Source organism: Protomyctophum bolini, assembly GCF_963924005.1.
Source record: "Protomyctophum bolini genome assembly, chromosome: 16".
Classification (NCBI taxonomy): domain Eukaryota; kingdom Metazoa; phylum Chordata; class Actinopteri; order Myctophiformes; family Myctophidae; genus Protomyctophum; species Protomyctophum bolini.
Genome location: NC_137877.1, coordinates 26,333,975 through 26,361,474, shown reverse-complemented (window position 1 = coordinate 26,361,474; position 27,500 = coordinate 26,333,975). Strand labels below are relative to the sequence as shown.

General features: G+C 45.2%; 1 protein-coding gene across 1 annotated transcript in view; it reads left to right on the top strand.

The window, feature by feature from the left end:
- LOC308331195 (neuropilin-2-like) overlaps positions 1-27,500 on the top strand; it is a 136,787-nt gene that overhangs the window by 19,467 nt on the left and 89,820 nt on the right. Inside the window, 2 exon segments of the mRNA XM_080786443.1 lie at positions 15,171-15,352; positions 24,841-25,068. Of these exon segments, the coding sequence (XP_080642569.1) occupies positions 15,171-15,352; positions 24,841-25,068 (410 nt within the window).

Below are 27,500 nucleotides of genomic sequence, written 5' to 3'. Positions count from 1 at the left end.
ACACACACACATCTCTGCTTTGTAGAGAAAGAAAAGTTTGTTGTCAGTCAATGCCTTTTCTGTCTCATGCTGATGAGATAATGCTTCATCATTAACCACTTAAACCCTAGTTAACTTTTTTTTGTTCCACCCTAAAGCATCAGCTACTAGAAACCTACACTGTGCCGTACTGAAGACGCCACAAATCAATGAATCCGTTGATAGAAAATTCATACATTTTATAGAAACCCGATAATCACGCATGTGACGTGTTGACCGGCGTGCAGAAATCGATCTGTCTTTGTATTTGTTTCGTGCGGAAAGTGATGTTTTTGACAGCAGCTTAAATAGTACATTGTGCAATTTCTAGATGTCATTACGGGTTTCAGGTAATTGTGCACTATATAATTCCACATATTTACAACAGTTATGGACTGGGGGGGGGGTGTGTTAATGGATTCATAATAACCTTTAGGGCCACGGTATAAGGGTATAAGCACAAGAGAAAGTGTGCTCGGCCTGTGGTGTGACTGACACACCGAGTGACACCTCCCAGAGGAGTGATTGACACCGACCGATGCCGGAGGACAAACAGACGGACAGGAGACGAGTCGTCTGCCGCCCTAATTAGATAAGTACTGTAGAGCAGTGGCCAATCATGACTCAGCGCCGCTCCCCTTCCCAGTCCCGTCTCCCTGTCACATGTCACGCCGCAGAATTCCAACATTAGCCGTTCACCACAGGCCCGGTTTCAGTTACCATCCCATGTTGGTGTGTGTGTGTCCACAGGATGTACTGATTTCCGTCAGGATCTTAGTTTTATTAAAAAATTCTCACCAATCTAGGTTTTAAATGTGATCCATGTGATAAAAAGACATATCTCTTCCTCCCAGTGCGACTTCCAGTGCTGTGTGTCGTTTTGCAGCTGCGTGTCCATGTGTCATGGGATTCTTGTAAATGTGTGGTATGTCCCAATCACATGATAAAAAACTGGCATGCCAACAGAAAAGAGACTATAGTGTTATGTGTGTGCATCCCCGCACGCGCACATGTGTGTTTGTGTGTGTGCGTGTGAACGTGCTCCGATAGTCGTACAAAACGGTAACTTACAACGGCAGTACATCGAATAAAATCTCTGCTTTATATGCACTGTGCAACGAGTCATCACGAGAGAAGTTAAGCAGAGGTCAGAGGTTAGAGGAAAAAGCTTTTTCGAGACATGGAAATGCCATCACTTGCTATTCCACTGACGATAAAAGTATATGCACAATAATACCTCTCTGCACAGTATATGCACAATAATACCTCTCTGCACAGTATATGCACAATAATACCTCTCTGCACAGTATATGCACAATAATACCTCTCTGCACACAGTGACGGAGGTTAGCCTAAATGTAACATTACCACAATAATACAACTCTGCACACAATAATACCTCTCTGCACACAGTGACGGAGGTTAGCCTAAATGTAACGTTACCACAATAATACCTCTCTGCACACAATAATACCTCTCTGCACACAATAATAACTCTCTGCACACAGTGACTGAGGTTAGCCTAAATGTAACGTTACCACAATAATACCTCTCTGCACACAATAATACCTCTGCACACAATAATACCTCTCTGCACACAGTGACTGAGGTTAGCCTAAATGTAACGTTACCACAATAATACTTCTCTGCACACAATAATACCTCTCTGCACACAGTGACGGAGGTTACCCTAAATGTAACGTTACCACAATAATACCTCTCTGCACACAATAATACCTCTCTGCACACAGTGACGGAGGTTAGCCTATATGTAACGTTACTGAAAATGTAAGGACGCTCATCCGTTCATTATTATTTTCAGAGTCAAATGAACACTCCAGCTTTGACTTTGTGTCTGCCGTGTTCAGTGTTCACTACCTGTCTGTCAAATCACATCTGCCGCTTTTCATCTTTTAATCTTAAGGCCCCATCAGTGTCAACCACTTCAGCTAATTAAAGACGTACAGTCATTTGAGTGACAAAATAAATCCCACTTTCTAAAGCACTTCTCTCTCTGCCCATGAAACACTTTCTCAGCTTGGCAGAGGACATCTTTTTTTGGCGGTTCTTTTATGCACTATATCCTAACCTCTCCTCTCTTTTAGCTGAAATGTCTCCCCAGGGCCCAAACAATAGTGAAAATAGCAGATCTACAAGCTCTGTGAGCTTCGTAGATCGGCTATTTTCACTTCTACTTAAACATTTGTTTTATAATTTATGGAACTTCCTAGACTTTTCTTTGAAATTACTGAAAAAAATCATTGAATCTGTTTTTAATTAATTCAACAATGTTTTGAAATGATAATAATTAAAAACAAGATGTAGGAAACCCATAAAAATGTGTCAGCGACCCGCACTGGAACCAGTGGAATAGACTGTTTTCCGCTCTCTGTCTCTGGCAGCAAGGACACACACACACACACACACACACACACACACAGCTGCTCAGAAAAAAGTGCAGAGTCAGGGTCCGTTGGGGGGCCGGCTCAAATCATAGTGACAGCTACCTCCTTCCCACCCGCCCCCTCTCTCTCTCTCTCTCTCTCTCTCTCTCTCTCTCTCTCTCTCTCTCTCTCTCTCTCTCTCTCTCTCCCCGCCCTGTGCTCTCTCTCTCCTCTACTCCCCTGTTCTCTGCCCCCCTCCTCCTGTGGCTTTTTGTAACCTATTTTCTTATCTTCTGGTAGCCTTCCCATTTGGTCTCCTTCTTGGTCTTTTGCAATTCCTCTCTCCTCTCCTCTCCTCTCCTCTCCTCTCCTCTCCTCTCCTCTCCTCTCCTCTCCTCTCCTCTCCTCTCCTCTCCTCTCCTCTCCTCTCTCTGCTGTGTGCCAACCATTTATAACCGACATCATTATTCAGCATAGCGTTCCAGAAAGCACAGGCCTCCGTCCAAATGACACACTCATCTCAACTCATTCCTCCCTCCCTCCATCTTTCCCTCTGTCCCTCACAGCCACCACACTTTCCCTTCTTCACGTCTACTCTTTTCATCTTCAAAAACTCACACGCTCTCTCTATCTATCTCTGTCCCTGCCCTTCTTTCTTCCACCTTTCTGTCGCTTGTATTTGTCAACTCACCTCTCACTCTCTCAAATCTGTTCATCTCTCACAGGCTCACCTCTCCTTGCTCTCGCCTCTCTGCTCCTCTGTGTCAATCCATCTGTTTAATCTCCCCTGTCTGTCTGTCTCGCCCCATGTCCCTCTGTCTGTCTGCCCCTCTCTCCTTCTCTTCTCTGTCTCTCTGTCATTGCCTGGTATTACACACACATACCCCAACACGCCATAGAAACGCAAGCATACATGACTGATGCATACATGTGAAAGATGAACAAACACAGGGAACCAAATGTATACAAATACACACTCACTCACTCACTCAAATGCATGCACACAGTAAAACTGGACCCTTATTCTTATAGTGTGTGTGTACACACACATGCATGGCAAACAACACTCAGCGACGCAGTTGAAATGTATAAGTGTGGGGCTTCGAGTTAAGAAATGATTTATACGACAGCATAGCCGAGGCTGACGATAATGGTCCCACTAATGATTTAGACCTTGCCTTTGTACTCTGCCTCAATCAATCATTTAACTACACACCACATCACTTCTCTGTCCCCAACCATCTCTCTTCATCGTGGAGAGGTTTAGCTTTTTATTAATGATATCACAATACCGCACGAACGGCCTTGCAATTCAGAGATGAACGCGAAACTTAGAGAAACGGGCCTGCCACACAGCGTGTGAATTTCTGGAGACATTTTACCTGCAAAACTAATTATCTCGCGCGCACGCACACCCACGCACGCACATGCCTGGCATGAGAGCAGCGTTAGTCCTCAACAACCCTGGTGTCCTGGAGAGACAGAGAAAGGAAGAGAGCAAAAACAGATGGATGAGATGTGACACTAGCCCCAGCCCTAGGGGAGGGAGACACAGAGTAAAACACACAGAGAGAGAGAGAGAGAGAGAGACGACACACAGGGAGCAAAAGAGATGGAGAGAAAATAAAATATGTATACAGAGAGAGAGAGAGAGAGAACTAGGAGAGGCGAGTATAAGAGAGACGTTCAGCTACCAGCTGTGGCCAGTTAGCAGCTGTCTGTATGTTTGCATTAGCGTCACAGGTACACAGATGCTAGCTAACGCTAGCACAGGAGTCATGCTGCATGCTAATATAATATAAAGCTAGAACAGTTTTAATTTTGTTGACTAAGACTAAAAGACTAAGGTTTTTGATATTTATAGTCGAGTAAGACTTTTTAGACGTTGATCCAAAATATATCGTGTACAGCTATTGTTATTTAGTGGTGTGGAGCCGCCAACATGCCCATTTAAGACGACGTATTTATAGTTATCTTTATAGTAATCGCGCTCAGCTTGAGCGGTGCTTTGAGCTTAACATATATGTTAACCGCACGGCTGGGTCAAGCGCCGACAAGAACTGATCTTCAAGCTGACAAGATCAGTTATTCTCTTTGGCTTTAGGGTTTAGCTCTACAGATGTTCTCAAGTCTGTTTCTTATATCTCAACAGGCATAGGTTATGCACAGACGCACACACACACACACACACGCACACACCCATGCATGCACCGTGCGCGCTATGAAAGGTAATGATGATAGCATCACTGCTCTGACTTACAGACACTCCCTGAAGGTCTACCTGATCAATGTCTGTTACTGTAATGACTGTGTGTGTGTGTGTGTGTGTGTGTGTGTGTGTGTGTGTGTGTGTTTGTGCGTCGGTAAGCGCACATCTATTTGAAGGACTGACCCTGATCAATGCGTGTAATGAGGAATCGATTGGTTGTCCTGGAGACTGCTGTTGGGCACGCGTGCACAAACACACACGCGCACACACACACGCGCACACACACACACACACACACACACACACACACACACACACACACACACACACACACACACACACAGTGTCCATCTGTCTGCAGTAATAGGCCTATTACTTGATAACAGTGAAGTCAGTCATTCTCCTCACTCTCTGTTAACTGCCTCACTGACAGACTTACTAGGCCTGCTCTTTCTTAAACACACGCGTGCGCGCACACACACACACACGCGTGCGCGCACGGACACGCATGCACACACTTATCGCCTGCTCTCTTGACAGATAGACTGACCAGACCGACTTTCGCTGACATGAGTTGTCCCTCCTAGCAGGTCAGATAAATGTGTTAAGTTCTGCTTTTCTACGAATTGTTTAGTTGACTTTTCCTGCACTGGGTAGTGGGCAATAATACTAGTACGTTTTTCTATACCATAGAGTCCATAGTTTGTGAACCCAGGGGCCTGGGCTAATCTGACAAATGGATTTAGCACATTTAAAAAACATAATCTCCTAGAAAATAATAAAGAAAATAATCCATAGTTTCAGCCCTAGTCCCCCATCTTAGCTGCTATCCATTGTACTCATCTGAAATGTTTTAGTTTTAGTCTAGTTTTATAGTCGACAGACATGTTTCACAGTCTTTTAGTCTAGTTTTATAGTCGACAGACATGTTTCACAGTCTTTTAGTCTAGTTTTATAGTCGACAGACATGTTTCACAGTCTTTTAGTCTAGTTTTATAGTCGACAGACATGTTTCACAGTCTTTTTCGTCGACGAAATCAACGCTGCTGCTGCTATCCAAAGCGAACACATTCTCGTCCATGCTTTGGATCCTGAGCCTGTCATTTGATAAGCCACGCGTGCGGCTGTGTCTGAGTCAGCACTGGGCAGAATAAGGTCCACTTCCTCTGAGAAGCATGTCTTCATTTGGACCGTGGTGGTTTCACTTCTGCTGCTGGGAAGTGAAACCACTAAAGTAAGGTCCCTCTAATCACAAATCAAAACATACAGCATTAAAAAAGACGCGATAACATAAACAAGTTGAACTAGGCAAGCCTATAGCCTAAATTAATTGCATGCATTGCCATACAACCATGCACATGTACCCTATCCTGTCCCTATTTTGAGGCATTCAACATTAGCGGAAAATTGCCGATCTACAATCTCATAATGAGTTACATATTGATGTTATTAGTTTCAGTAGTCATATAGTTTATAGTTATAGCTGACCATTATAATGATATGTTGGGATACTGCTGATGAGCCATAATTATGTACTGCTGGGCCAATCATTTTGTGTCATACCCCAAGATCTCATCTTGGTTCTAGTGAACGTGGCAGTGCTGGTAAACGGGAAGTTGAGTCATTCTTCTGAATAAGTTCATGTTGATGAAAGTCATCTATGACCTGAAAGACTTTCCTTTATGGCAGCTGAATTCCCACTAAAGCTCCTTCCACATTATAGCGGCAGAAATGTTGTTCATTCACAAGGTCGTACCGTGCAATGAAAACCATGCCACAGACATATGTAGTATATGGGTGATGATTAATATAGTGTTAGGATACTGGCACGGTACCACGTTCTGCCGTTTCACAAAGACGCACAGCAAAATGCCCTCTTTATGTCGTGAGTTTGGCGGCAGTTTTTCTCATTTTCACACAATCAGATCAGCATTGGGAGCTTGAGTGCTCTAAAGTTTACTTATATTGATTTATGGGAGACAACGGGGTAGGAAATGGGGAACGATTAAACATTTAACTGACACCGCGCTGGAAAAACAGATTGCAAAGAATTGACCAAATTTTGCATTCCAGGGCCCCGTTTCTGTGTCGTCTGGTGGACGATGTATGATGGAAATGAACTCTCACAGTAAAATGTGAAATGCCCGCACATCTCTGGCCGACGAGGCGTAATGAAGAAGCATACATGTGTTGCTATGTTGAGTTAGTCGGGAAAGCACGTGGCTGGTTTGCATGGTGTTTCATTCAGTCAGTCAGTCAGTCAACCAACCACATTACTATTATGGGCTGGATCGCCCCAGAGTCCAGCAAAATATACAGACATAAATATCGAATCAAGCCTTCGCTTTTGTTACACTAACAGTTTAGCCCCTCTCTGGGCAGGGACAAAAATGCTTGTCAGCGCGCATTGTCATTGACAAACATTAAATACAGAGCGAGCAGACGTCTCGGTGTGGTTGGGTTTGACAGACGCTCACAATCAAGCGCGTACGCACGCATGCGCAGTTGTGCACGTTTGTGTTGTGTGTGTGTGTGTGTGTGTGCACGGCCGCTTTTTTGTTGTTCCTGGTGCGTTAGACATCACACCCCGGCCCTGTCCCAGGCGGTCAGCTGTCGCTTTGACACAGACGTCAGTCTGGCTTGGTGACAATAGTACATTAGTACGTCCACTGCCAGCTCACACAGGTGGCATAACAATCTCCCCATTCTGTGTCAGTACCTATTCCAGAATGATTTCAGGACATTCTCTGGACAGGCTGTTTAAAGGGGCTAATATCCTCTCTCTCTCTCTCTCTCTCTCTCTCTCTCTCTCTCTCTCTCTCTCTCTCTCTCTCTCTCTCTATCTCTTTCTCCCCCTCTCTGTGTGTGTGTGTGTGTGTGTGTGTGTGTGTGTGTGTGTTGCAGACGCTCTGTCTGCTTGAGGGGGAACCCCTGATGTTTGATGGGAATGTGCAGGTGTGAGAAAACAGCTCCCAACCTGGAGAGAGAGAGACGGTGGGGGGGGGGGGGGGGGGGGGGGGGGGTCATCTGTATCAATACCCAGACCTGTTTTGAGCAGTTTAAGGCCTGATTTATACTTTAACGTACAACAGTGTTGTTTGCAGGAAATGACTGCAGGCCTATACTTGTAGATGCTCCATTGTACATGCACAGACGCACACACACACACACACACACACACACACACACACACACACACACACACACACACACACACACACACAACACGCAGCTTCGTACACTAAAGACACATTCAAAGGGTCTCTGGACAGAAACCTTCTGTCATTCTGGGAGAATATTTAGAGGATCCATCTATTGAAACATAACTACCCTGCATGGTGACACATTCTACATTCAACATTATGGTCATTTGAAAGTTAATTGAATGCTTTGAATGTTGCTGTTTATACCCTGCTGGGTTTTCCCGGGTGAGGGCGGGAGCAACAATTGCCCTCCTGATTATATCTCACATCTTAGTAAAACAGCCAGTCGCTGCAGTAAAGATATACCGTCCTACTTGTTTTTTATCTAAATCAAATGAGAGTGAATGAGAGATGGAGAAAGGAGAGGGGGGTAGGGAGGAGAGAGAGGGAGAGAGAGAGAGAGAGAGATATGACAGTGTGCAGCCGTTTGTTAAAAGCAGCAGCATCCCTCCTACACATGGAGGGATCAGAGACCTCACACCCTCTCACATCAGCAAAGATAGATCTATCCACATAGCTACAGGCGCTGGTGTGTGTGTGTGTGTGTGTGTGTGTGTGTGTGTGTGTGTGTGTGTGTGTGTGTGTGTGTGTGTGTGTGTGTGTGTGTGTGTGTGTGTGTGTGTGTGTGTGTGTGTGTGTGTGTGTGTGTGTGTGTGCGCGCATGCGCATGTGTGTGTGCTCTGCTTAATCACTCAGAGACAGAAGTATATTGCCTATGTCGGGTCGAAACCTCATACAGTATGTTCAAAATTGTGTTACTTGTCAGGATTCGAACTCGAAAGCATCCAAAGTAGCAGATGCGCAAGCTCGAAGTGCGGCGCGACAAGCACACGGATCTGCTACTTTTGTATGATGAAGTAGGGCATAGTTAATTCACGGGGGAAACGATACAATATGGAGATAAGATGTTTCTGCCCCAGAGCCACGGTATAGACTTCTGCTCCCTATACACGGGGAGGAGAGACAGAGTAGGAAGGAGGGAGACTACTGAGAGAGGCAACACCTGTCTCTGCCTGTCAGATGGAAGGAGGTGGCCACCGGTCTCATGTTCTGAGCTCTCTCTCTCTCTCCCTCTCTCTCTCTCTCTCTCTCACTCTCGCTCTCTCTCTCTCTCTCTCTCTCTCTCTCTCTCGCTCTCGCTCTCGCTCTCTCTCTCCCACACACACACTGGCACGGTGCCAGTGGTTATGTGCTTGACAGCACGCAGGAGTGAGAAGACAAAGAGGTTGGAGTGAAGGAGGAAGAAAGAAATAAGAAACGGCCAACCTAAGAAAGACGTAGGAGAACAAGACATGTAAATGTAATGGAAAAGAGAAGGAGATATGGGTCTCAAAGAGAAGGAGATGGGTCTCAAAGAGAAGGAGATGGGTCTCAAACAAAGACCTAACATATCTGTAGAGCAGTGCTTAAACAAAGATGTCACTTTTTCATTTTTCTTTTTGGATGGGGGGTCTGTCATTCAGATGACATGTTTTTCATAAAGCAAACGGAACAAGAGCTGGCACACGCACGCACCCATCGCATGCACACACACACACACACACACACACACACACACACACACACACACACACACACACACACACACACACACACACACAGTGCTGTGACAGATTGCGTCACGGTTTTGCCGCGGTGTCAGCTCACTGCAAGCACGCGCCGCGACGACACAGAGCATGATGGGAGAGTAGGAGGCGTGTGACCCGCGCTATGTGTGAGGGCTCACTCACCTGTCATGTTGTACAAGCAGACGAACAGAACAATGCACACGCACGCAGGCAGGCACAGTGATGTACCTGTTCCTCCACTTGACAACCCTTTGTAAAGCTATCGGTTTCACTAGCCTTGAATCCACTCTATTATTGTCTGCTTTCTTCAAGCCTGTCATACTCTTACAAAGCGAGAGTCGATGCACACACAAATATGTGTGCACACACACACACACACACACACACACACACACACACACATCTTTCTTAAACTACACTTCCGTCCAGCTCTATTATAAACAAACCAAACATAAAGGATATACCTTCTGCCTCAGCAATAATTCTAAATGTACTGCGCTCAACTGAAAAAAAAGATGGTTTATCTTCCCCACCCCCATGTTCACCTCCTTTTCAGTCATGGTTGTCTGTGGAATTTCCTTGCAGGAGCTATTTTAGAGGCAGGCAGGCAGGCAGGTGTGTGTGCGTGTGTGTGTGTGTGTGTGTGTGTGTGTGTGTGTGTGTGTGTGTGTGTGTGTGTGTGTGTGCGTGTGCGCCCGTGCACTGCAGCCCAGACAGGGAGGCTGCATGCTCTCCTGCCGAGGCTCCCTCTGAAGATAGAGGCTCAACGTTTATGGTCAGAGAAGCTGGAGGAAGTGTCCGTAGAAATGAGATCTGAAGGCAGTGTAGCCTCCACATGTACCATATGACAGCCTCTCTGAGTGGCATGTGCTCCTTCCTCAATATAGTCTTTTGTGCCTATATTGATAGTTACAGTGAAGATGGACAGGAAAGAGGGAGAGAGAGAAGGGGGAGACATGCAGCAAAGATCGTCATGAAGGAGACTCGCCTATATGTGGCATGCACCTGGACCACTAGGCCCAGCGGGCGCCTAGAGATTAGACCCAAACTATAGGGAAAATAGCAGATCTAATTTCACTATAGGCCTATACTTCTTATTAGATTTGTTTTCTAAATCTTTGATTTTTCTTTGACATTTTTGGGAACGTTTTTTAAATCAATAATAAGAAAACAAAATGTATTGTTTGTGACCCACAAATGAGTCCCGACCCAGTGTTTGGGAACCCCCCCCTGTGATATGATACACTGTAAACATCCTCAGTGTTCATTTTACTGGACCAGCAAAGGTACACTTGGTTCCATGTGTAGATGCGTTGGAATTGCACACCCATAACGGACCATTTGGTTCCTACCGTAACTATCAATCATTTAGCTGATGACCCTCTGGAACAGTCTCAAGGACCCCTGGGGGGTCTCCGGATCCAGCGTTGAGAACCATGCGTCCCACACTTTAAAGGCGAAAGACACGAGTGCGGAGTTAAAGATTCATTTAAGTGCGCAATTTATGTCTCCGCTTTTGACACGTCTTTGATTCAGTCCTCGGCTGGAGGTTTAGTGCGACCAGACGCCGCGGGGCCCCAAAGGTCACCTGGGGGGGTTAAGTGGGGTCAGAGAACAGAGGGGTCCTCTAGAACTAGGCCCGACACGAGTCCTATTGATCTAGTTGTAGACACGTATATTGATCACCACTGAGTATCAGTCTAATCCCTCCCTAAGACCAGTGCGGCTCGTTTTCCACTGATAATAAAGTGTGGAAATGTCGGTATGTGATTTTTTCTCCCCTTGTTTCCTTTAGATGTGAGAGTTCTTTATTCATTCATAGAGCCAGCATTAACATTTTAACTGATGTTTATGTTTCAACTTTCATTAAAAACAGAATTATTGTGGTGATTACAATATAAATCTTCAAATCTAAAAATGCAATTGCCTATAAAAATCCAATAAACCTCAAACACAAATCTATTCCTCGAGTCACTTTGGCTATATCTGTAACATGAACTCTCTGTGGCGTGAAATTAAATGTCACGTCCAAACGGAGTACTTTTTAAGGAAATGTAGAAAAGAAGCATGTTCAAATGTAGTTTTTATTTAGTCACAAGCTCTTACTTTTCATTGGAATATTTAACCCACAAACACATCTATAAAAGGTTTCTACCCGACAGCAACGGGTGCAGTACTTAGTTTAGACTAGTCATTGGTTAGCGTATAGACCAGTCATTAGTCCTACAACCTATCTGAAACCCTCACCCTAACCCTAACCTCCCACGGGGCAGCACACCTAAACCTAACCTTAACCCTCTCCCAATGCAGTGCATCGTTGCGGGTGAATCATAACATTTGTCCAAAAACACACACTTTTTACACAAAGGAGAGAAACAAGCTAGGATGCCATGTTTCTTTAGGTTTTAACGATGTGTATGATTTACCTAGCCTTGTACTAGGTGATGTGGTTTTAAAGGTACACCTTAAAATTAAAAAAAATTAAATGTCATGTTTTTCTTATTTAGTTTTTGGAATATAATATATCACCAATACTAAAAAAATCGTGGGATAAAAAAAAGATTAAAAAAAAACCCTCTCCCAACCCTACCCTCACCAACCTTAATCTGGTCGTCTTAACGCCCCCTCAGCAACTTTATATCTAACCAATGCTATGTCTAACCACAAGTCATTTTGGGACCATTTCCACCTTTTTTGGTTCCAGTTGGGTTCAGAACCATTCATTCATTCCTTTTCAGTGGAAGCACTCTGAACTGGTTCCATATTAGGCGTGAAAAAAGAACCAAAGTGAGTTGAATGTGAGAATGTGAGAGTGAAAGCCGTTGTTGTTGATGTTGGCCATTACCGCATGTTTGTTATTTAATTTTTTGGGGTAAGTGTGAAAATCAACTCTCTTAACGTCTGAAAAGGACTCAGAGAACAGCTCTAACACCTTTAACCTGGCAGGAAGCCAGGGGAATCCCAGAAGATTAGTGAAGCCCCCATTGATCTTTGCTCAGGTCTAATCCCAGCACAGCATCAAAGTCCCAGTCCGTCATATATATTCCTCTCACAGTCCCGTGACGATATGATCATATAAGGGATGTCTGTCTTACAAATGTAACCAAATGGGTCAAATTGATAACATTTGTTTAACCGTGTAAGCTTTCTGAATATAACCAGAGAAAAAAAAACACATGTAGGTTGTTGACTGTTTTATCTTCCCAGTTTATCTCCCACCTTTACTGGAGTTTATTAATGTTCTAGGACTGCATTAGGCCACAGACCCCCCATTTGTATCTCTGGGACGGCAATCTACAGTACATTAATTTATATCTGAGACAGTTTAAACATCTAACACTTACGAGTCCATTTGGTTCACTAATTAGTTCCATTAATTCATGTTTTGGTTCAATAATAATAATACATTTTAATGGAATTTCTTAGATGTTTCTTTTAATCCTTCAGGACATTACTGACAAAAATAATTTGTTTTAATTCATGAAAGGTTTTTTGAGAATGTCTTTTGTTATGTTTTGAAATAGTAATAATTAAAAACTAAATGTAGGAAACAAAAAACAAAGGGCCCTGGGCCCAATAAAAATGTGACCCACGAACCAGTGTTCTATGCCAGTTGTTCCCAAACTAGTGTTTGGGAACCAGTGTTCTATGCCAGTGGTTCCCAAAGTGGGGTCCGGGGACCCCCAGGGCTCCTTGAGGGAGTTCAAGCGGGTCCCCAGCTAAATGATAGTTTGGAACCAAATCCATTTGGTTCCATTTGCACACTCTCAGAGTTAAATTAACATTGATTTTACAATATAAATTGCGGGTCCCAGAGTTAGAAATGCCATTAAATGGGGGTCCGTAGACTAATGCATGTCAAACTGGGTGTCCTTGCAATTGAAACGGGTTGAGAATCACTGCTAGAGCCGTAAGAATCTTCTCTTATGGGGGTCCCTGGCATATCTTTTCAAACGGGGGTCCGTGGGCTATAGTGTCCTTGACATGAAAACGTTTGGGAACCAGTGTTGTATGCCAATAATGTAATGGACAGGCATTTGGTCTTGACATCAGACGGTACAGATGAAACACTGAGCTGTTCCTAGCGGGGTTCACACAGAGGTTGATCACTGCATGGGCAGACCTGTGGCTTCTCTCTCGACCCAACGCTAATGTCCTAACCTGGCTGCACAACATGAAGGCCGGCTCATGTGAGGTGGATTTGCTGGTGGCGTGTATCCGGAATCGCACAATACTCTGCTTGTTTCCGCCATATCTTCTTTGTGCTTTGATGTCAGATGCAGATGCAGATTTATGGCGCGGGGGCTTACTGCCAGATCTCTCAGAAGATAACATATCATTACACATGTGATTCTAGGAATAAGTGATGTATATGTATACTGTATACAGTAAAGTGGTTGTGTGTGAGGCTCCTAACTATAGTTAGTTCCCTGGTGACACTTTGAACTGAGCTAGGCACATGACATCCACAACATTGCTGTGTGCGCGAGAACATGACTATGACGACGCTTTGACCTCGTGAACTCTAAACGTCCCTATTCTGGACATGTCATGCTCAAAGTACATTCTGCAAAAAATAATCGAACATTCTGCAAAAATAGTCGTTCCCATGTTGTGTCAAAATGCGACGCTTTGTGAGATTATACATTGAAGCTGTTTTTGATGAATATACAGTATATTAGATAGTGTGTCATAACGTAGGTCCAGCTTGAATCAATTAATGTTCTCGAGCATTTGAAGTATCCGTACTTGGCTACATGTCGAGGTTTTTACCTATTTTGTTTGTTTTCTACTGATCTGTCCAAAGCCCCTCTCAATACCTACTTATATAACTACTAGTAGCTAGAAATCAATTTTTGCTTTCTCCTTTTGAACCCAACGGGAGGCATATTCGGAAACTAGAAACAACACAAGTGAGACACATTCAGCATTGGAGGGCAGTTGGGTGACAGCTGCTGTCTGTTGCACTTTAGCTTTTCCCTTGTGTCTGCAGATAGCTCCACTGTAGAAATGTCCTGCTGGCAGGGGGTTGACTCGGGTTCCACACCTAGGCAGGACATGAAAGTTACGGCCTGCAGCTTTAAAGACACATGCAGTTGTCGACGCGTGGACACAACTTGGCTAATTGTTTGACTCGAACCTGCAACCTTTTGGTTCCGGACAGTCTCATAGGATCGCAAGGCCGCAATGGGGGGGGAGGGAGGGGGGGGGAGGGGGGGGGGGGGCAAACGTAGTTCATATCTACAAGCTCACGGCATGTCACTTTGTCACACTTTTGTAACATAAATCTTTTCTTCTGCGTGTCCCTGGCACAACATTTTGTGTCCCTGGCATTTATAGTTAGATGTTAACAGACAAGGGGAATTAAGATAACTTGAAGTTTGAGAAGCACTGATTAATTAAACTTACATTGTACATCTCTCCCTCCTCTCCAGGTATGACTAACCACTGATTAATTAAACTTACATTGTACATCTCTCCCTCCTCTCCAGGTATGACTAACCAGTAACCACTGATTAATTAAACTTACATTGTACATCTCTCCCTCCTCTCCAGGTATGACTAACCACTGATTAATTAAACTTACATTGTTCATCTCTCCCTCCTCTCCAGGTATGACTAACCACTGATTAATTAAACTTACATTGTACATCTCTCCCTCCTCTCCAGGTATGACTAACCACTGATTAATTAACCTTACATTCATTGTACATCTCTCCCTCCTCTCCAGGTATGACTAACCACTGATTCATTAAACTTACATTGTACATCTCTCCCTCCTCTCCAGGTATGACTACATAGAGATCCATGATGGGAACTCGGAGACGGCCGACCTGCTGGGGAAGCACTGCAGCAACATCGCCCCGGCGCCCATCATATCGTCCGGCCCCTCCCTCCACATCAAGTTTGTCTCCGACTACGCCCACCAGGGGGCGGGCTTCTCGCTGCGCTACGAGATCTTCAAAACAGGTGAGCGCCGGAGCGCACACGCTGCTTCTGTTTGCGTTGAAAAAGAGACCTATGGTTTCCTGGGCCTATAGAGGGGGCGGACCCTCTGCACTCTTATTGGTCACTCTGCTCGCATGCCAGTTCTCATGCATGTCTCGCCCAGGCGTTTTTTTCTCCTTTGAAAACAAAACGCCTGCGGTCTCTCCGAGGCTACATTCTCTTTTTCTTTTTTTTCACGATTTTGCAACCCATTTTTTCACCCAGTGTCAATTGAATTATCAAATGTAATTCTGGGCGCTATACTCCCTCTGTCAACCTGGGGGGGCAGCGGACTGACCTCATGCTTCCTTCAATGCATGAGGATTCCAAGCTGCTTCTTTTCACCTGACAGGAGTGTTTCCTCAGTTGGACGTAGCGTGTGGAAGGAACACGTTATTCTGACCAGGTCCTTTCCCCGGCTGGCCAGGAGGTAGTTTAGAGACCAGGATTACTGCATGATTTTTGTGAGGGTACGGGGAGAACATACAGTAAGACAAGTGATTCACGCAAAGTGTGTTTTTAAGTCTTTATCTTATCCATCTGTAACTCTGCGAGTGTACAAATAATGCACGACTTTAGGAACCAAAATGGACACTTTGTGGTGTCGATTGGTTACATTTGTACTCACTTGAGGGGTTAAAGCAACACTCAGTGATTTCACAGTGCAGGTTTGGTAATTAGAATCAGACTTGATGGTGCCAGAGGTAAGAGAGGCCATTTGGGAGTCGGAAAAGGTCACCAGTTCGATCCTCGGCTCTTCCAGTGAAGTGTCCCTGAACACGACACTTAACCCCCTAACTGCTCCCTGGTGTGCTCCCTCTGAGCACTGGGTCAAATGCAGAGAAGTGAATGTCCCTTCAGGGATCATACAAAATATACCCCTTAGAATAAATAAAAAAATTACGCCAACATGTGAAGTTGACACACGGACAGCAGTTGTCGTGAGCTTCTACCCACAGAGTACAAACTACACCCTTGGACATGCACAACTCATGTGCACTGTTTCACAAACAGTGGGTAGGGACTAGGGAGTCTAGGGACCCATTTGGGGATCACGGACCAATTTTTTATGGGTCACAACTCGACTTGAGTAAAAAAAATATCTATTTTCCTATACATTTAATTTTTTGTTCTTTTTTTTAATACAAAAAATAAATGGATAATTGTATAAATTTTTAAACAAACAAACAAAATAAAGCAATTTCCTGAATAAATAATAATAATATATTAGTAGTGAAAAGAGCCGATCTACAAGCTCGCAGCGCGGCGTGAAGCGATGCGTTGTGCGCTTGTAGATCTGCTACTTTCACTAGTTTGGGTCCTTTCCACTATAGTTTGCGTCCCCTGGGCAAAGCGTCTAATCTCTCCTTTGGGCCACGGGGCTCAAATGTTCTAGGACCACTGAATATAATGAACAGAACATTGCGGGGGAGCACTTCACTCACCAAAGAAGAACAGATTATCTACGGTAAAAAAGCTGGTTTTCTGGACAGTTTGATCAAATTCCTGAATGTGGGGCAGCAGTATGCGGTGCCTCTTTTATTTTCCCTAACAGGGAATATAACCTATACTTGAAAGCACACTGTGAAATTAAATTTCATCTGAGCCACAACCAACTTAATCCCTCTATGCTTAGTAAACTGGACATATTATCTTCTGCGGTTCGCTTCTTTTTCCTGGCCTCTCTACACAAAACCTCTCTGCCAAAAATAGCCGATCTACAAACTCACATGGGACACATTGTGAGCTTGTAATAGGGATGCGAGGGCCTCCAGTGTTTCCACTGGACACTATGTCATCTCACACGGAGAGTGCACCTTCATATTAGCGGGGTATGTTACAAGCGACTCAGACATGGCAGTATACATGCTTCGTTAGATGACCAAGGCTCTCTTAACCTGGTCTCTGGTGTCGTGTGTGTGTGGTGCGTGCGCATGTGTGTGGTGTGTTTGGTGCATGTGTGTGTGTGTCATGGACTAGAGAGAGAGACAGAGAGAGAGTGTGTCTAGTGGCCCCCCTGAGACCTACAAGCTGTCCAGGCGTGACATCTCTCTCCTTCACAGACCTTTGTGCGTGTGTGCGTGACTGCACACACAGTGTGTGAGTGTGTGTGTGCGTGCACGTGCGTGTGACATGGCTCTCCTTCATGCTGCCGTGGTTCGGCCAACAGCGAGACCAATGGAGATCAAGGGCGAGAGACGCGCGGTGCCGAGGAAGTGGTGCCGGGCCCCCGCGGCCATCTTGTCCACTTCCCCCCTGAAAGCATTCTTCACATGCCCGCTTAATTGAGTCTTGATCCCTGTTCCCCTGAGACGCACACACACACGCGTGCACACACACACACACACACACACACACACATGCGCACACACACACACACACACACACACACACACACACACAGGGCTGAGGTTACTAACACAACACGTGTGGTGACCGGCGTTTTTCACGCATGCTGGCACCAGTCTGTTGGGGTTTCTCATGTGTGTGCATGAGTGTGCGTGCGCGTGCGTGCGTGCGTGCCTGTGTGTGTATGTGCGTGCGCATGTGTTTTGCGTTTGACACAGGGTCCACTCGGTAGACGTTAAAACAACATGAGTGTCAGTGTTCACACCCTAGAGCAGGGGGCGAGAGAGAGTGATAGAGGAACAAATACAAAGCACATTGGCTGTGGTTGAGATGTACAAGCATGATGATGATGATGATGATGAACCAGGCTCTTATTGAAGCCATGTGGAGGGAAGTCGCCCATTATGTATCCGTATATATACACACCAGTTCTCAAACGGTTTTGTGCCAAGGGCCCCAAATTTATATACAGTATATTTGGCCGCAGACCCGCACCTGAGAATGTTTTGTGCCAGGGACCCCCAGAAGAGTCGAATATAAATAAATAAAAATAGCAGATGTACAAGCTTGCCACGCTTCATCTGTGAAGTCTCACAAGAGGCGAACATAAAAATTCCATGTAGGGATGTTAACAATTAATCGACCATCAATGAATTGCTAATAAGAATTTTAAAACATTTTAATGGAGCCGCAGCCAATTTAAATTCATCCCCACAGACGTCTGATATTTTTAAGTCTAAGGAAAATAAATGCATCGAATTTCACTCAACCCAATTATGTCTGTAATCCATCACTTGTCTACTTTCATCGTGCCAGAACACTCAACAGTTAAAACTATGTAGCCTAAACCTGGATAGCAACGCTTCAGGCTCCTCTCACTTCTTTCACGGACCCGAAGAAGAAAAGGAACTACATTGGGTGGCTCAGGAGGTTTTACACTGGAAAGGGGGAAAAGACAGTATATTCTCCCGTGAAAACAGCTGTAGTTATGTCAGATCACATGGAGCGTGCGACGTTGTAAAGAAGAATATTAGTTGATGTATAAGAATGATTTCACGCGCTGGTTTTAACCTGTGGGTCGTGACCCCCCAAAGGGGTCACCACATGATTTGGGAGCCTCACAGATTGCGTGAGGCGTTGTGAGCTTATAGATTGGCTATTTTAACAGTATTTATCTGTGGAATCGAGTCAAAAACTAAATGCAAGGCCTCATCAATTCCAGGTAAAACATGATTCATTTAGGGGGGGCACGGCCTGAAAAGGTTGAGAACCACTGCATTAGAACCTACATACATCTCTGTGCGACAAATAGCGAAAATAGCCGATCTACAAGCTCCCATCGCATCACTTTGCGATGCGTTGTGAGCTTGTAGATCGCTATATTATTTGAACATTTCTGCCTATATAGAATGATGTGCCCCAAAACGGGGATGCCAGTTTAGCTGCAGGGCCGAGGGCCAACTTGGCAACCGCTGAACATAAACCGGTGACCCGTGCACAAGAAAAGAACACAACACATAACCCAATGCATTACAGCCAGCCAGCTCTGGTTATGTGATCCATGCTTTCACTGTGTGTGTGTGTGGGTGTGGGTGTGTGTGTGTGGGTGGGTGGGTGGGTGTGCGCGTGCAAGTCATGAAACGCTTGGACTTGCTTTTGATGTGTCAAATGCATCTGCATCATTAAGGGACGACCGGACCTTGAATGTAAGCTGCGTCAGATAACAGCAGTGATGATCACTATTATCATTAGTTGCGCCAGTATAACATAGGTCTACTAAAAAAGTATACACAAGGTACATATACCGAGTGTGTACTTTCAGTAGTGTGAGGCTCACTCACATTAGCATACAGTACAACACATGCGATAGGTTACTGCTGATTTACAGAAGCTGTGCGTGAGACGCGCGTGTGTGTGTTTATCTGTTTGTGTGTCTGTGCGTCCATCCTGCTTTGGCAGTAATAATGGAACCATTTAGAACGTTCAAGCTGTTGCCATAGCGCTAACAAGATCTTGTTACCCCGGAAGGTGCAACCGAACGTCTGCCTGCGTGGGTGGCTGGAGTTTTATGTGCGCGCACGAGCGTGTGTGTGTGTGTGTGTGTGTGTGTGTGTGTGTGCTGTGCTCCACTGTGTGGGTTTCTGTATGTGTTAAAAGCTTATCTAATCTGGTGCCGAATTGTCTTCTTATATATCTATCCCTGCCAAACGCTGTGCTGCATGTGCTCTCTGTTCTCTGTTCCAACCTGAGAGAGACACACACGCACGCACGCACACACACACACACACACACAGAGGAGACATGCAATGTAAACGCTCCTTCACCATTATTCACTCGGGACATGTTCACACTAATCACACTCTTCTTCTTTTCCTGTCGTCTCTTCTGTTTTTCCATCCTCTTTTCTTGGTTTCTCTTCTTCTTGGTTTCCTCTCCTCCGCGCTCTCCTGTCCGTAGCCTTAACCCTAGAAAGCATGCACACCAACAAGCGAGACACACAGGCCCACGAGCACTTCCAAGCTTTCCCCAACAAAAGACTCATGCTGTAACATTTTCATTTAAATGTAGGCTACCTTTTTTTAGGAGCTATATACATCACACATATTCAAAGCTTTATTTGCTGAACATTCCTACAGTTAGTGAGTGCTGTAGTCTTGCCAACACACTGTTCAGTTATGCGCGTGTTCAGTTATGGCCGTATAGCACTGTACTGTACTGTACTATACTGTACTGTACTGTACTGTACTGTACTGTACTGCTCAAGCTATTGGGGGATGGATGGGGGGTTCCCTGCGTGCCTACGGCATGTATATCAGCATCACTGAAATAATGAGGCTTGTCCACCCTGTGTGCATGCATGTGCGTGTGTGTATCAGTGTTGCCATGTCTGCTGCTTATTATAAGGAACTTTGGGCTTGTTTTTCTGTAAATTTGCTTATTTGGGGCTTGTCATGTTGAAGACCGGAAAACTAAAATACATTAGTCCACGGAAACCCCATCTGAAATGATGTTGTGCCAGAGACCCTCCCATACCATAAATATTAAAAAAAAATCCCTTTTTTCCCAAGATTTTCTTTTTCAAAATAGCAGATCTACAAGCTAACAACGCATCGCAGAGCTTGTCGATTTTTATTTCCAGATATATAAAGTGTGCATGTGGCCTATAATAGTCAGTTATTTTGGGCTTGTACTATTCATAGACGTAGTTGCTTATTTCTCTTTCAAGATCTGGCAATCCTGGTGCATGTGTGTGTGCATGCTGTGCAACTGTGCATGCATGTGTTGGATGGTATAGGGTGGATGAGTGGCAGTGGCCCCCTCACTGGGTGTTCTAATTACAGGTCTTCACAGACCAACAGCATCCTATAAGAATACACATACGTGCAACTTGTTCTTGTTGACATGGTGGTTGCTAGGGATACTCCAGTGTAACCCCAGGCAATAAAGTTGCAGTGACGCGCAATCTAGCCAATCGAAAACGTCCGTCTGGCCAGTTACCGCCCCAAGCTGTTATTGTGACCCAGAACTCACCACACACATTAGAAGCATGCCTGCCCCGCGCACGCATGCACGAGCGCACACGCAATTGTTTTTGCTGTACTAAGTGAATATGGAATACAAAATGAATGTTAAACACATGTATATAGGACAGCTTGCATGTCTGCACGCAAACACTACATTGCTTATACTGACAATCGCACATACAAACACACACACACACACACACACACACACACACACACACACACACACCAGCCAGCCAGCGTAATGTGGAAGCTATCGTGATAATCTCCCCAATAACCGCTGTTGTTTACGTTCTCACCAATAGCCTCGGGCCCTTCCTCTGTCTCTGTTTGTCTACCAATCAGGTGACTTTATTAGCCTCTTCAACCAATCACATGGTCCTCCTCTGGTTCTCATTGAGGACAAGTGGATCCAGACATGGCCCACGGTCAACAGCCTGTATATAGTGTATGGATGTTCTCCGTTAGCCACGTTCAGATGCACAGCACACTGGTATTACTCAGAGCATGGTTAAACCTTTCCGGACCACACTCCACATGGGAAATGTACAGTGGTGGGAAAAAGTATATACCGTATGTTTTTTACACATTTTTGAGGTGCGTTATAGCCTCTCCTATGCCCAGCTTTCTGGGTTTGTGTAAACACAAACATTGGCTTGTGATTGGCTGATCACCCCATAGCGATGATTCGATTGGCTGCACAATGTACATATTGAAGATAAAAGTGAGGGCAAATTGTGATTGGCCAGAATGAGATGATGCTGTATGATCATAAAAGCTCACAAGCAACACATTGTAGTAAAGGTTCTGGCTCACTGTTCCTATAGGATTAGATTAATGCAAAGGACACATTTCTAATTAAATCAAATCAATCAAGTGAGTCTGATTAATTGGAGAGGATACAACCAACATGTGTCAAAATGTTAATCGTTCCTTAAATTTGATTAGAAGTTAACCTGAAAATTGTTAGGTACTGTTCACCACTCTGACAAGCCGTGTGTGTCTGAAGCTGGAAAACGTTTGGGGAAACTTACAGTACAGTACGCTATGTGTAAACACATGCAGATGTTATACGGTGAAAGAATTTGCGGTGTGCACATTTGAGCACTTAAAATAAATGGCTGCCACGTACTTCTCCTCGCTGGCTGTATAAGGAAAAATTCCACGGCACTTTCATAATGTGTCAGTGCTAATCATCCCGAATAGAGCGTTTATTAGGTAGAGAGGGTCCCAATAGAGCGTTTATTAGGTAGAGAGGGTCCCGCTGGGATTCAGTGACAGAGTCTAGCATGTTTTGCCAGCTCCGTTCCTGCAGCCGTCACACCTCCACTTGAATGACAACTGAAGAGGAAACACTTGTGTTTTTACAGAAAAGTGCTGGCGTGGTAATTTGCACCGTAAAAATCCTCAGTGTTCATTTAACTCTGAAAGTGTAAACTGTGTGTGTGTGTGTGTGTGTGTGTGTGTGTGTGTGTGTGTGTGTGTGTGTGTGTGTGTGTGTGTGTGTGTGTGTGTGTGTGTGTGTGTGTGTGTGTGTGTGTGTGTGTGTGTGTGTGTGTGTCGTCTGTCTGTGTGCATTTAATGAAGACTGGGTTAAGTAGTCTACGCGCCACGCACGCATTCAAATTAAAGTCCCTGTGTGCGTGCCAGCTCACCAGGCACACCAGACCGACAGACCTCGTGTCATCCCCCCCGAGATCACTCATCCAGATCTGCCCCGAGCCCCGGCACCAGATCCCAGATCTGCCCGGCAACACACACACACACACACACACACACACACACACACACACAGACACACCTGGCACCATCATGCATCGTTGTGTCATTCCTATTTGCATGCATACACTGCTGAACTGATGGAGACTTGGAGAGTGCGTGGCGGAGGATTTGAACCGAGGAAAAAAGAAGGCGCTATAAGTATACGGAAGGATGGAAAGCACTTAAGAGGAGAGAAAGGGAAGAGAAGGGAATGCTAAGGGAGGAGACACACACACACACACACACACACACACAGAGAGAGAGAGAGAGGAGACGCTGCATTAGGAGAGACGGGAAACGGGAACACAGCAGGGGGGGGGGGGGGGGGGGCAGCGATACCAGATGAAAACATAGAAGAAAAACAATAGAACTTTGGAGGTGAGAAAAGAGAGAGTAGTGATAAATATAACGCTACCGTCACCTTGAGACCGTTTCCCCCAAACAAGACACATGACTTGTCTTCAATGAATCTCACAACAATTTCATATCGTCTCTGTCAGGTGGAAACATCACATTCAGGATTCAAATTCACAACTAGCAGAAGTGGCAAGCTCACTACTTTGCTCTGCTACTTTTTATGCTTTTGTGTGACACTGTAGTATGATCAAGTAGGGAATTAATTCACAAAAAGTGGGGTTTCTGCCCGACATCAATGATATACAGAATACAGCACTGTATACACACATAGATATTTAATACAGCACGTATACACACATAGATATTTAAACATTGCCACATTAACCGTGGTATATTTTATGATTATCTGTATTTTACAAGATTTCTTTCCCCCTTTTTTTAAGTTAATGACTCTCACACTAATACATTTCAAAAGACAAATATTGCATTTAATTGTGTTAAGGTCTATTACTTTATATGTAGTCACATGCCGGTAAAATAGCAGATCTACAAGCTCACCATGTATCAAACTGCAATGTGTTGGGAGCTTTTGCATCAGTTAGAAAAGGGGTGTTGGGTGGGCGGGGGACGGGGGAACGGGGGGTGTAAGGGAGGGAGGAAACATCGAGGGGGATCGGCGGGGTCTCGGATAAAGGAGGGCAGGAGTGTTTTTGTCGTGTTCACGAAACATGAAGTAATGATGGAGAGGGGGGGCCGTGGGTTGGAGCGCCATCGGGCAAACTGGTCAGGCATGCACGCACGCGCACGCCGCACACACAAGCATGCATGCACACACACACATGCACACACATGTTCACAGTCACGCAGACCCACGCTACTCAGCATGGGGTCGGAAATTGGCAGACTCACTGTGTGTGTGTGTGCGCGAGTGTGTGTGTGTGTGTGTGTGTTCCAGAGAGAGCAAGATAAAGAGTGAGTCTGAGAGAGAGAGAGAGACATAAAGAGAGAAAAACTGAGTGAGTGAGTGAGTGTGCCTGCATGCGTGTGTATTAATAGAGAAGGCATTGCAGTCATTCAGAAGTGGAGAGCCCCAGATTTGTTTGTCTTTGATCCCATGATCCCACTACTGTATATCACTCATTCTTTCACTGTACTGTACTGTACCGTACCGTACTGTATCACTCATTCTTTCATTGTACTATACTGTACTGTACTATATCACTCATTCTTTCATTGTACTGCACTATATCACTCATTCTTTCATTGTACTATACTGTACTGTACTGTATCACTCATTCTTTCATTGTACTGCACTATATCACTCATTCTTTCATTGTACTATACTGTACTGTACTATATCACTCATTCTTTCATTGTACTGTACCATATCACTCATTCTTTCATTGTACTGTACCATATCACTCATTCTTTCATTGTACTGTACCGTATCACTCATTCTTTCCCTCCTCTGCCCTCCAGGTTCGGACTGCTCCCGTAACTTCAGCAGCCCCACGGGCCTCATTGAGTCCCCGGGCTTCCCGGACAAGTACCCCCACAACCTGGAGTGCTCCTTCATCATGGTGGTGCCGCCCAGCATGGACGTCACGCTCACCTTCCTGACCTTCGACCTGGAGAACGACCCGCTGCCGGGCGGAGAGGGCGAGTGCAAGTACGACTGGCTGGAGGTGTGGGACGGACTCCCCGGAGGTAATCATTATACAGTATCAATACCATTCATATAGAACTTATAGAGGTACTCAAAGTCGCTTGAAAAACAAATTTATTCAAAAAATAAACTAGTTCCAAATGGTAAAAAGTAGAAGCTACAGCTACAGGTAAGTCAAAGTCGTACGATTTGTCACACACGTTACCGCAGTGACATTTGTTCTCCTCATTTGACCCATCTCTTGGAGCGGTGAGCCGCAGCCGTGCCGCGCTCGGGAATCATTTGATTAGTAGATTTGACCCCCAGTCCAACCCATTGATGCTGAGTGCCAAGCAGGGAGGCATTGGGTCCCATTTTGTACTGTCTTTGGTATGACCCGGCCGGGAATTGAACCCCGACCTCCCAGTTTTAGGGCGGACACTCTAACCACACTCTAAGGCCACTGAGCTGGATTCAATAAGTGGGGGCAGCAAATAATATTGTACTTTTACTCCACATTTATTTGAAAACTATTAGTTAGTAGTCCTTTGTAGATTTTGATTATTATTACAAAACATAGGCTGCAAAACCATTCCAGACTTATATACTTTTTCATTTGAAAATAGGCTATCTACAAGCTCACAATGCAACGCATAATAAGATTATTAATAATTGTTTCTCGGTATAGATGAAAACCTTTGCAGGGTTTAGAAAGCAGAGGCTACTCCGTTGGAGACTAAGTAGCTGCGGAGAACTCGGCATAACCGCACTCTGACGGAGAGGAGACAGCAGGGGGTCAGAGGTCATGACACCTCTGTTCCTCGTGGCAGGGAGGAGGAACAGGATGTTGGAAGCAAACGAAGCCAGGATGCCAGAACCTTGGCATGGGTTTAAAGAAGATGAGAGGGTCTTCTTCCTCCACCTCTGATGAGGAACGACCGGCCGAGAGGAGGGGACGAGAGTGTTGTGACATTTGACCTCTCCAGTGTAGGGAGGGACGCAAACGGAAGAGAACTTGCCAGGACGACTAGGAAACAGCCAGACTAGAGAATAGAGAGAGAGAGAGAGAGAGAGAGAGCAACACAAGTCTTTCTAATGCCTTCTGGGAGTTCGCTACGTAGAGGAGAAGCTATTCGTCTCGGGACAAACTTGTGCGTGCGTCAGCTCACCGTGTCTGTTATTTAGCCAGCTGCTTGAAAAGCGGCTGGACAACTCCTATCCCTACTAGCTAACCCTAACCCTATAGTAACCCTATATGCCCTATAGTAACCCTATATGCCTCTAAGCCAATAGGAGACTTACCCATAACACCATTCTTTTTTCATAAAGAATGCTTTTGTGCAACTTTTCTCTAACATTTGTGCCTTCCTCCGTTCAAGAAAATGGCCATCGTTTTTCGCAGATTGGACACTTCACCCCCCGACAGTCACATCCGTACCAACCCACATCACCTTAGCTGTCGGCCGCTCAAATTCACAGTCATTTGGGCAATTCAACAGCGAGATTTTCTCCTGCAGACTACTCCAAGAGTTCAGTAGCAAGAACGGTACTGCATAATATGCAGTACCGTTTTATATATTATATAAAAAAAGAGATAACATCAGTAAAGAGTACAGGAAACTTGAAGCGTTGTGGTTTGCCCTCGTCCAAAACGACTTCATTGCCTGGAGTGAACGCAGCCCAGAGGAGCAGCGAGCCGATACACGGGACGAGAGGAACGAGGGATGAGAGCCCAGGCAAAAACATCAGGGGTCAAGAGGAGAGAGCTGGAAACAGGCCACCATATCTGTGCTTCTGTTGCTTGGGGGATTGGAGCGAGAGACGGGGTTGTTTCGGAACAGGAAGTGGAGCAGGCCAAGTAACCTTGCTCTGTCTCTGTCCTGTACTGCTAGAAGAGCAAGAAAGGCCTGCTGTTCTACTGCAGATGTTGAGCTCCTAAGCACCACTCAGACTCAACGTCCTCTGTACTGTGCACACCATGGAGCCACATGCCTCCTAAGCACCACTCAGACTCAACGTCCTCTGTACTGTGCACACGATGGAGCCACATGTCTCCTAAGCACCACTCAGACTCAACGTCCTCTGTACTGTGCACACCATGGAGCCACATGTCTCCTAAGCACCACTCAGACTCAACGTCCTCTGTACTGTGCACACGATGGAGCCACATGTCTCCTAAGCACCACTCAGACTCAACGTCCTCTGTACTGTGCACACCATGGAGCCACATGCCGAGACGCGTTGTTGTTGTGAGCTTGTACATCCTTTTTTCCCCCGTGTATACCCTGCTATTTAGGAAAACGGGATAACGTGGGGCATTCGATTGCACAGATTGTGATTGGGTGCAGGTGTGTTTATGTGTGTGGCTGTGTTACACTCTGCATGTCGTTGCTGTCAGGCAGAAACCTCTTATCTCAGTGTTCTAACTCTTGTGTTTTTTACGTAAAATAAAGCCCTATACTTGATCATACTACACCGTCACACAAAAGCGCCC